Below are 12,209 nucleotides of genomic sequence, written 5' to 3' on the forward strand. Positions count from 1 at the left end.
AGAGAGAGAGAGAGAGAGAGAGAGAGAGAGAGAGAGAGAGAGAGAGAGAGAGAGAGAGAGAGAGAGAGAGAGAGAGAGAGAGAAGAGAGAGAGAGAGAGAGAGAGAGAGAGAGAGAGAAAGAGAGAGAGAGAGAGAGAGGGAGGGCGGGAGGGAGGGAGGGAGGGAGGGAGAGTAAAGGACCACGGCAAGTGAGGCTCATTCCATTTCTCTTGGAGCTCTCTATTCTTTCTCATATTCCTTCTCTCACACATGGGGAGCAAGAAGAGACAAGAAGCAAAGGGGTGTGTGCAATCATGGAGTTTGTAGTCATTATGTGGTAGCAAGCTCACTTGAAGTGAATCATTGAGTTTATCAATCATGTGAATAGCTAGGTGAGACCTACCCCAAGGACTTTGTATAGATTTAAGCTTTTAAAACAATAGGAGTATTTCGAATTGTCTCTATGTTAATTTGCAAGGAAGAGAGAAAGAAAAGAGGCTCGTAAATTTTTAACAAAGTAACAGTTTTTTGTTACATTTTATGCTATTATTTGGATGAGATCCCACTCCCTACCCATGTGATTTGTAATAACCCTAATTGATATTTTTAAGTTTTCAAGTGTATTGGTCAATTTTCAATCATATAATGAGGTCTATAAACATGTAAAAAGAGCCATGACCAGCTAGAAGGACCAAAAAAGGGGCAAGATGCCCAAAGGGTATGGAAAAACCCTATTCTTAAATTTTATGTATTTTAAGAACGAGAAAGAATAAAACAAGCTATTCATGTGTGTGCAAACTTTATATTCTTGCTTCCTTGCTCTTGCTTTTGTATATATATATATATATATATATATATATATATATATATAGAGAGAGAGAGAGAGAGAGAGAGAGAGAGAGAGGAAGGGAGTAAGGGACCATGGCAAGTGAAGCTTCTTCCATTTCTCTTAGAACTCTCTAATCTTCTCCTATACCTTCTCTTGCACATGTGGAGAAAGAAGAGACAAGAAGTGAACAGGTGTGCACTTGGATCTTGGAGTTTGTTGCCATTATGCAATAGCAAGCTCCCTACAAGCTAATCGTTGAGTTCATCTCACTCATGTGAGTGGCTAGGTAAGAGCTAACCCAAGGACTTTGTATGTTGAAGATCCTAAGAAAATAGGAGTGTGTCCAATAGTCCGTAATCTTGAGCTCATATAGTATAACACAAACAAAGAAAGTGTCCAAAAATGTAGAGAACTTAACACCAACTTAGAGTTCAATGACATTAACATCAAACAACTCAAGCATTTCTATGATAGGCTTCTTCTTGTCACATGCCTTTTTTTTACTTTGAGTAGGCCGTTAGGGGTAGCTGTGGTTGGCACATAGACTAGTCTTTCAAAATATTTACGCAAGGTAGCAAGCTTGCTATTCATCCATGATGGGAGGCTCAAGAAGTTGTGACCTATACAAGGCATTTGATTTGCAACACATCTTCTAGGTTGCAGTCCTCATGCCGTGTCACAGTATACACAAGCTTATCCCTATAGCAAATGATAGATCCTAAAATGAGATCACTCTCAGCTTTACATGCCACAAAACCAAGAAGAAACCCCTATTGACAAAGTGGTACTATGAAAGTGATGTTTTTACTCCAAATGTAGCCTAAAACTACCACGAAAGTTCATCCTCCATGGGATGCTTACCAAGAATATACATATAGAGCTAGCACCATATGTTGGAGGTAAAGGCACATGTGCCTAGCCACCCATGTATAACTACACTGATAATACCCACACCTGCACGCTGCAAGTGGCATCGGCGGGTGCCCAACACTGTCACTTCATTCTTTATTCCTTTAGTGACATTTGAGTAAAGGGAAGGCCAATCACACATTGTGATTGTTTGGAGTTCCCACATCTTGAGTCTCTCTCTCTTGCTCTCTTGCTCCATCCGCCATAGCTCACACCTCCCTTACTTCCACTTTCTCGTGCTTCCACTTGGAATTCTCCCTTCAATTGGTATCAAAGCCACATTCTCCATGAGCTTGAGCTCAATCAGGCATTGCTTCAGCTCTCATTCGAGTTACCTACACCAGGGTTTCACCATTGGCAGCCATAGCTCAACCTCTTGAGGTTCATATTGAGCCCTCATTGCTCTAGAACTTCTCAAGACCTATTGGGGATATCTCATGGAAAACTTGAGCCTACATTGAGCTTATTTCAGGGAGTATTCAACTCAATATTCAGGGCTAGAAATGCAAATACGTTTTTTCAGCTATGGCCACTTTCAAGCATTTTTGCTAGCTCAACCACTCTTCGCCATTGGACAAAGGCTTTGGCATTGTTTACCACTCCTCCCAACATCGACCATTAACATTGAGCATTGGTTTTGAGTCATTGAGCTTCAACTATTAAGTGTGCAAACAAGGCAGCATGCTGTCATAAAATAGGGACAACCATATCTTCAATGTTTGGGGCTCATATATGCTTCTAGGGATGCATGCATACATATGTTTTGTTGTAGGATACTTGGGAGATCATATGCCATTGGTTTGAGATGCTATTGGACTGATTTGAGAACTCTTTTAGCTCAATTTTTTCATAAATATCACTATCGTCATAATAGGGATGCATGCTATTTGTCTGGAAAATATCATGCTCTTAGCTTATGTGATGCTCTCGGGATGCTCATTTGATACTGGACACTTGGCCAATGTATTGGAATGCTTTCGAACTGATTTGAACCCATGTTTGGCTTAGTTTTACTATCATTTTTATTGCTATAATAAGTAGGGCCAAAGGTTACTTTATCAGTGAAAGCATATGCATATTGCTTGTTGATGCTTCCCAGCTCCTTGCGATGATACATTGATGTTTATGGTTGATGCCACATGCTTGGCCATGCTCCTAGAATGCTTTTGGGCTTCAATTGAGCTCACTTTTTCTCAATCTTGACTATCATTTTACTACTGTACATACAATGGATAACAAGTTTTTAACAAAGATAGTCTATGCCTAATGCTCTTTCATGCTATTTAGGCATTCTATCAAATGTACTGGTGCATGACATTGAAGCTCTATGCTTGGTTATGCTATTGAATGCATTTGAGATTTGATTTGAGCTTAAAACATTTGAAAACGATAGTCAGCTACTTCATTAGATGCTTCAAAGGTCTATGACCTTACGATCTTAAAGCTTTTATTGGGTCTTATGCTCCTGACTATGTACTTGATGTATCTTGGATGCTTGGATGCTACTCACATGAGGATTTTTGCTCATTTGGCATTTGACTTTTTTTCTAATGGGAGCTTCTTACTTGACACTTGGATGTTATTTTGAGCTTTGGATTTTATTTGTAGTGAGCTTGAGTATGGTGTTGTACCTTATTTTTAGCATGCTATAATTGCAAACTGTTATATTATTTATGAGAGAAGACTCCTCCATTTGATGCTATTTTGATCATAGTTTGTGGAAAGCTTACTATTGAGTTTGTACCTCTTGTTTTTTGCTTATTTTGGTAGTGATTTTGGGGTATTTACGGGTATTATAACTTGTTTGGTGTGTACTGTTCCTCTTTTTCTTATAGTATGGCTGGCCATTCAAATGACAGTATCATCTTCAACATTGAAAAGTTGGATGGCAATAATTATGGCTACTGGATGACCCAAATTTGGCAAGTTTTGGTGCAAAAATCTTAGATTAGGCTGATCAAATGTAAAAAGCATTAAGCATGAAGGTCACGATCAAGATGTATGGGATGACTTAGATGAGCTTTGCAAGTCCACAATTATCCTATCCCTCAACAAGCAAGTTTATTATAATGTTGTCACAAATGGCAGTTTGCATGGGATCTTTGGAAGAAAGTCTGTAATCTCTATGATAAGCAGATCCTTGCTTCTTAGATAAGTCCCTGGATAGTCTCGTAGTAAGTCCCATGGATGTAAGTCTGATTTGACATGCCATTATTGTGGGAAAGTAGGACATATCAAGACGTAGTGCCATAAAATGTGCAATGACAAGCATAAGGAAAAAGACAAAGGGAAAGCATAGGACAAGTCGAATGATCACAACATTGTCCCTGCTAAGTCCAATAGTGTTAAGATCAAATAGATCAATATAGTGTAGCAACCTTACTCTTATGATGATTACATACTTGCAATTTCTTCTTTGGATGAGTCATAGCTGCCTTGCCTAGTTTTACTAAGTGTTGGTTGATGGCTTCAGGAGCTTCCTTTCATATGACCCCTCATAAAGAGTGGTTCCACTCCTATTGTAGTATGACTGGATATGTTCATTTGGGAAATGACTATTTGGGAAATGACTTGGCATTGTAGATAGTTGGTATTGGTGATATTCGATTGCTGTTTGGTTCAAGTAGTATGTTTACTTTGCATAATGTTTGACATGTACCAGCTCTCAACATGAGTTTTATCTCTACTGGCATACTAGATGATGAGGGTTACTTTGTTTCCTTTGGGGATTCTTATTGGAAGATCCCCATGGGAACCTTATTCTGGCACATGGTGCCAAGCCTAGCACTTTATATCCCTTGGTTGTATCTGGATCCATAGATCATGTTTTGTCGGTGGCTACAGTTCCACATGTATCTCTTTGGCATTGTCGCCTCGGGCACATGTCCTTAAAGGGAATGAAAATGCTTACTTGTTTGCAGTATATTTTGCCCCTTAATTATAAGTATTCTGAGTCATGTGATCATTGTTTGTATGGTAGGTAGACACGTAGTACGTATAAGAAGTCTAGAACTCTGCACATCTGGGTGAGCCTCTGGCTCTTGTTCATTTGATGTCTGTGGACCTTTGCCCTATTAGTCATTAGGAGGTGCAAAGTAATTTATCACATTTATTGATGATTACTCACATAAGGTCTGGGCATATCCCATAAATTTGAAATCTAATGTTTTCGCTACCTTTTAGCGTTGGCTTGCATTGGTTGACAACGAATCTAGGTATAGGCTAAAATGCCTATGGTCAGATAATGGGGGTCAGCAAGTCTCTAAAGCCTTTGATGAAAGGGGTATTAAGCATCAATTGACTTCCCCATACATCCCACCTTAGAATGGTATGGCTGAGCACATGCACAGGGCAATACAAGAAAGGGTCCATAGTATATGCTTAGCCATGCAGGCTTATCACAATAGTTTTGGGATGAGGTAATGACTACTACCATACACTTGATTAATTGATCTCCTTGCAATTCTATTAACTTTTAGGTTATAGAGGAGGTGTGGTTTGGAATACCTCCCTCATATGATCATTTGTGTGTCTTTGGTTGTGAGGCTTTCTACCATGTACCCAAGGACAAGTGCACAAAGCTAGATCCTAAGTATATAAAATACATCTTTCTTGGTTGTGGGGATGTAGGTGAGATGGGCTTCACCTATGGGATCTACTGGCTCGAAAATCCATCTGTAGCCATGATGTAGTTTTCCATGAGGAAAAGATGCATAAGCAACCTGAGTAGATAGTCAAGATACATAGGATTATCTTTCACGAGGAGCCTCCTGATCCCGTACAATCAGCTAGATAGCCTGTAGTAGCAGTTGATGCTCTAGCAGTACATGGCCATGATGTTAGACCAATGTGCATGCTCCTCAGTTGCTCTACTAGAGCCAGATGTCCTCCTAGGCACTTTGAGCCCTCCATTGATTATGTGATGGTGATAGATGTAGGTGAGCCTCTCACTTATGATCAGGCCATGCACCGTGGTGATAGTTACTATTAGGGGAGGGCCATGCAGTCAGAGTTTGACTCTTTATAGAAAAATCATACATGGGAGTTGGTTCCTTTGCTTGGTGGAAAGCGTGCATTGCTATGCAAGTGGGTGTATAAGTTGAAGAGCACCTCTAGAGGTCCCAAGCCTATCTATAAGGCTAGATTGGTTGCTAAAGATTTTAAATAGGAGCATGGTGTTGACTTCGAGGAAGTTTTTTCTACTGTAGTCAAGATGACTACACTACGCCTGGTACTAGTATTAATTGCTCAGTTAGATCTGGCCCTTTATCAAATGGATATTAAGAAAACTTTCTAACATGGACACTTGCATGAGGAGATTTATATGGAGCACTCTAAGGGCTTTGAGAAAAAAGACAGGGCACACCTAGTGTGCGGATTGAGAAAGAGCATTTATGGCCTTAACCAGGCACCTAGGGAATGGTACCACAAGTTTGATGCTTTTATGCATTCACAGGGCTACACATGCAGTGATATGGATCTATGTTTATACAAGAAGAAAGTTTGTGATGGTAGCCTTTTGATTGTGGCACTCTATATGGATGACATATTGATTGCTAGGAGAACTCTTCATGAGTTAGATGCTCTAAAAAGTCAGCTCAAATAAGAGCTTTGTGATGAAAGACATTGGACATGCCTCACATATTGTTGGGATACGCATTATGCGTGTTCGCTCTCAAGGGCTTCTTTACTTGTCATAAAAGGAGTACCTCTAAAAGGTCCTTGAGCGGATTCATATGTAGGATTTTAAGCCTATTGGATCTCCTTTGCCTTCTCATGTGAAGGTGAGCCAAGCCAATTGTCCACAGTCTGATGAGCAAAAGGCCGAGAGGCTCCGTTATACATCCATAGTGGGTAGCTTGATATATACCATGATAGCCACTCGTCTTGACATAGCTTTTGCAATGGGAGTTGTGGCATGCTATATGGCTACACTTGGCAGGCGGCATTAGGATGTCGTCAAGGGTATCATAAGATACCTAAAGGGCACAACAAATATGTACGTATGTTATGGTGGCTAGAATACATGAGTCATGGGGTACACTAACTCTGATTATGTAGGACATGCACACAATAGAAAATCCACCTCTGGCTATGTGTTTACCTTTGTTGGGGGTGGTGTTTCTTAGATGTCCAAGGTGCAGAAATGCATGCCAGTCTTTACTACAAAGGCCATTACGTTGTAGTCATTGAGGCTTATAAGGAGGCTCTCTAGTTAGGCCAAACCTTTTTATGATTGAGGTGGTTCCTACATTGCATTTGAATTCTATGAGTGCTATCCAACTAGCCAAGAATCTGGCCTTCCATGAGAAGACAAAGCATATTGAGGTGGTGCAATACCACTTTATGAGAGAGGTCATTGAGGACAAGTTTGTTAACCTTCTCAAGATCCCAACTGACCAAAATCTTGTAGATCTACTCACATAAAGTCTCTCAACAGAGCATTTTGTATTCGTTAGGAAGTTGATGGGTGTTGGATGAGATGACCTATATTCCTCATCCTATTGTACTCTATAGTGTGAGGGGGAATAATGGTAATAAAGACCACTTAATGATTGTGAAGTAGCTTAAAGGCAATGAGGGGTGTTAACTGTATGTTAATCAACAAGCTTCAATGTTACACAACCAAATATTAGTACGAGTATTAGTATAGATACTTAGGTGCAAATATGTGTGTAAAGCCTTTTGAAGGTAGATTGCACCCTATCTTGCAGTGCATAACCGCCCTTAAGAGTGAAGTGCAAACATTAGGAGAGTGGAATAGAAAAGGTTTCATAAGCATAAGCTTGGTTTTACTTCATGCCATAGCGTTTGAAAAAACCACAAAGTTTTCACTTAATGGTTTTCTTTTCTTTTAATTTTGTTTATCTTCTTTTTTGCGATTCGAACAATAATCGACAGATCGTATGAGTGCAATGTGCATGCTCGTGAGTGCGCAGTCTCGTAGCGACTCAGCGAGTATAAATCTACAGCCCAGCCACACACAATACTCCGGGCGCTCTCTCTCTCTCTCTCTCTCTCTCTCTCTCTCTCTCTCTCCGCTCAACTCCTTCGAATTAGTATCTCAACTCTGATCACAATATGCCATCATCTCACACTCACGATCCTGCCTTAGATGGAGAGAAATCTCATCAATACATCCATTGCAGTACTGTGGATGCTACATTGCAATTGCAGCAATTAGAGCCTAAGAAGAGTATCGCGGCAGAGGGCTTGCAATGCCATGATCACAAGCACACTCATAATTTGGAGCTGGGGCTTGCCACAAAGCCACCTCGGCAGACTACTGCCACCTGCAGTAATCTGAATACTGTGAGAGCTAGTTTGCCCATTCATGTCTTAGCAGCAGCTGATGCAGCTGCTAGTGGCAAAGCTGCTTCCCAAGTGTCCATAGTCATCCAACCTCCTCCTACCTGCACAGTTAATGTTGGCCCAAAGACATTTGAAATAGAGACAGTCAGTCTTTGCTACAGAGCACCCCCTCAACACTTGACTGTCCCAATTAATGTAGGTGCATTAATGTGCAAAGGAGGAGCTTCCAATGTCACTCCCCTTGCACAAGCTGATTGCTCCAGCAATCCAAGTGCCAGCCTGATTCTCAAGAATGTGACCTGCAAAGCCAAGGCCGGAGAGGTGCTTGCCATAGCAGGCCCTAGTGGAGCTGGCAAGTCCACCTTACTTGAGCTTCTGGCTGGCATGATCAAGCCCACCAGCCCCCCTGAGAGCATCCTGGTGAACCGACAACCCATGATTGGATCCTCCTTCCGCCGCATCTCCGGCTACATTCCCCAGCATGATGCCCTCTTCCCACTTCTCACTGTCAAAGAAACCCTTCTCTTCAGTGCCAACCTGAGGTTGCCTCCCACCATGTCTACACAAGACAAAAAACAGAGGGTCTCTTCACTCATGGCAGAGCTCGGACTGCAGCATGTGGCCGATACAAGAGTTGGGAATGAGACCATAAGAGGCTTGTCTGGAGGAGAGAGAAGAAGGGTCTCTATAGGTGTGGATGTAATACACGACCCCTGTGTGCTTTTGTTGGATGAACCCACATCTGGATTAGATAGTGCATCAGCTCTCAATGTGGTGGAGATGCTACATTCCATGGCTAAAACACGATCAAGGACAATCATTTTAACTATCCACCAGCCAGGGTATAGGATCATGCAGCAAATAAATTCCTTTCTGTTGTTAGCCAAGGGTTGTGTGATTCACCACGGGTCATTGAAAATGCTGGAGATGCGGTTGATTGAAGCTGGGCATAAGATCCCAGCTCATGTGAATGTGTTGGAGTATGCCATTGATGAGATATCATATGGCACAGATTTTCATTTACTGAAAGGAGAAGATGATAGTGGACCCATGTTAGCAAAGGATGGACTAAGCCTCCGTGAAATGTGCAATATTGATAAAGTGATTGGGTCCCCATTATATGAGAATGAGAATAATGTCAAGGGGAACGTGGATCAAGTGGCTGGATCTCCATGTACTATTGCAGTGGAGATGCAAATTCAAGAGATTGGCAATGTGTTAATGATGCAAGTTGCTAACAAATCATCTGCTGCTACTTCAGCTGGCAATGTTGGAGGGGATTGTAGGATTGACAAGCCTGGATTTGCTAATCACAGTGGTCATGAGGTGATTATCTTATCCCAAAGATTTGCCAGAAACATTTTCAGGACACACGAGCTTTTCACAGCGCGCACAGCCCAAGCAATTGTGGCCGGGCTTGCCCTTGGGAGTGTGTATATGCATGTGGGCAACAACCCAAGAGGAATAGCTGATAGGCTGGGTTTTTTTGCATTTACTCTCACATTTCTCTTCTCCTCAACAGTAGAAGCACTGCCCATCTTCTTGCAAGAGCGCCATGTACTGCTGCGGGAAACATCAAGAGGAGCTTACCGGATGTCCTCTTACCTCATTGCCAACTTCCTGATCTTCCTGATATTTCTTCTCTTCCTGGCTGTGCTATATGCCATACCTGTGTATTATCTCATAGGATTGAGCAAAGATCGAGCTGCTTTTCTTTTCTTTGTGCTTGTGGTGTGGATGGTGTTACTGACAGCCAATTCCTTTGTGGCATTTTTGGGGGCGTTGGTACCTGACTACATCATGGGGAACTCTGTGATATCAGGATGCATGGGGGCCTTCTTCCTGTTCTCTGGCTACTTCATAACAAAGCAAGACATGCCCCATTACTGGAGGTTCATGCACTACATCTCCCTCTTCAAGTACCCGTTGGATGCCCTGCTCATCAACGAGTACAGAAGCTTGGGCAACACATGCTTGGGATTCGAGCTGGGCGGCGGCGAGTGTGGCCTGACGGGCGATGTGGTTCTGCAGGAGCTTGGCCTCGAAAACAGCTCCAAGTGGCTGAATCTTGCAATCATGCTCACCTTCATATGCTCTTACAGGTTGCTTGGCTACTTGGTTCTCAGGAGCAAGATGTGCAGAAGAAGAAGGTAGCCTGATCGATGCATTGAGAATTCATGAAAGGTCTCATGAATTGCATGGAAAAACAAGCAACCATCTTCTGTTGATATGACATAGATCATCTGCTGGCACATTTGTGTGGTTTCCTGTTACAGGTTCATCTATAAATAGTGCCAGCAATCCTTTTTGAACTTGAATGGCAGTACCGTCACTCTCGGATGCCAGCACCACTTCTGTCCTTTTCACAGCTTCACGACTTCAGGTTTTTATATTATCAGTATATCTCAGACTCTCTCTTCCTCCATTAGAGCTAGAAAGAACTAGAGTCCCAATACCCAATCCACACTCAGTGTCGAGATTTCTTCAATACTGTTCCTAGTAATCCACACTCAGCTTACAGACAAAGTGTTGTGATTTCGGAGGAACATGGACCAGTTCGATAGAAACTTGCTTTTCCCCAAAAAACAAGACTTGGAAGTTGGAGGTCCCTCGCTGTTAAACCCCCGTGTATTATGTACTTCTAGTCAATGCTACCCAGCATTGCTAGGTATGAATGAGAGTTAAGCTTCTTCCTCTGGAATACTCTCACAATACTTATGCTTTTGCTTTCTTTCTTCGTAATATTTGAGATCATTGAGTTTAAGGTTCTCTCTCTCTCTCTCTCTCTCTCTCTCTCGTCCATTAATGTTAAAATTTCCAGTTTGCAAATATGTTGTATCTCTATCATCCTTTTGAAGCTTGCAAAGCTTGGAATCTGGGATGCAGTACCCATAATAAAATTTTATGAGTGGAGCAATCTAGGTAAGAAGGTTGCATGAGGAAAGAGTTAGTCACATGGTTAAAACAAATGTAGGGTGGGTTCACCAATGAAGCATCGACCTGATGTTGTAGCCATCAAGAATGTAGCTAAACATCACACACCCAATAGTCAAGGCATGGGATTGGACAATGACTCTACACTCAAAATTCCTCCAATGGATGTGCAAGGAAATGGAAAGAGTGATGCATGAAGATGTGGCAAAGCCATCATACAAAAGAGGAGAGGAGTGTTGCCTAAAGGAGATCCTAGAATCTTCAAAGTACAATATTCATTCTTCCTCTACCCCACATTAAACAAAGATATGCTTCCTTTTCCACAGCCAGTTTGTATTTGCATTACTTGGTGAGGGTTCCAAATGAAGTCAAGTTCGATGGGTTGTACACTGTCTTGACGTCGAAAGCTAAGGCTTCATTCTTGGGGTTCTACAACTTTCATTGAGTGCAACATATTTTCGTCTTAAAAATAGTCTCGAAAATTCTATAGATTGAATGTTAACAGAATTTTTTATAGGGTGATGATACCCTCTCCACTTGTCATGTGGAAGGATTTTTAAATATTATACTTCTCTCTCTCTCTCATCACTTCAGTTTAGCATTTCCATCTCTCTATTTAAGGTATTCTCTCTCTCTCTCTCTCTCTCTCTCTCTCTCTCTCTCTCTCTCTCTCTCTCTCTCTCTCTCTCTCTCTCTCTCTCTCTCTCTCTCTCTCTCTCTCTCTCTCTCTCTCTCTTGCGCGAGGTCTCTCTCAAGTTCTCTCCCAACATGGTTGGAGACATGTCTATTGGGTAGAAGAGAAAGAGATGCTAGCAAAGGCCTACACATGTCACAAGGAATTAATACTACCAAGACATATAGTTGTTGAAAACTATGTGTGGCAGCAGACATGACATTTGAAGGATATCCTAGGTAAGTGTTAGCTACACCGATAGGAGCCAAGATGCCCACTAGACTACTTTGAGAGTGTGAAAGGGAAAGTAGGGTTTTGCTAGGATTAGTTATGATCCAATAGAGTTGCACTCCAATAGCATATTAGTAACATGCTAGGCCAAGGACAAAAACTATGATATAATACATGGAAGGGTTTTGTTGCATCAAATACTCTATAAAGCCATAAACGTGGAAAGAATCAAGGGGCGCTACCATCACTTTAGGGAGGGGGACATGGATTGTAGGTTGACCCTTCAAGCAAATCTCATACAGATGATTGTCAAAATGGGTTTTCTTTATCTCAAAGTCACT

General features: G+C 41.7%; 1 protein-coding gene across 1 annotated transcript; it reads left to right on the forward strand.

Moving 5' to 3' along the window:
* Positions 1-7,725: 7,725 nt before the first annotated feature.
* Positions 7,726-10,813, forward strand: LOC148019056 (ABC transporter G family member 10-like). The gene has a single exon (XM_087701640.1). The coding sequence runs from the start codon at positions 7,800-7,802 to the stop codon at positions 10,182-10,184; it is 2,385 nt and encodes a 794-aa protein (XP_087557766.1). The 5' UTR covers positions 7,726-7,799; the 3' UTR covers positions 10,185-10,813.
* The last annotated feature ends 1,396 nt before the right edge of the window (positions 10,814-12,209 follow it).

The sequence above is a fragment of the Lygodium microphyllum genome, chromosome 20 (assembly GCF_053477565.2).
Source record: "Lygodium microphyllum isolate KBCC chromosome 20, Lygodium_microphyllum_v1.1.10, whole genome shotgun sequence".
Lineage (NCBI taxonomy): Eukaryota > Viridiplantae > Streptophyta > Polypodiopsida > Schizaeales > Lygodiaceae > Lygodium > Lygodium microphyllum.

What these genes read in the sequence shown, in the direction of transcription:
- LOC148019056 (XM_087701640.1), top strand. Translation starts at nt 7,800, where the DNA reads ATGCCATCATCTCACACTCACGATCCTGCCTTAGATGGAGAGAAATCT.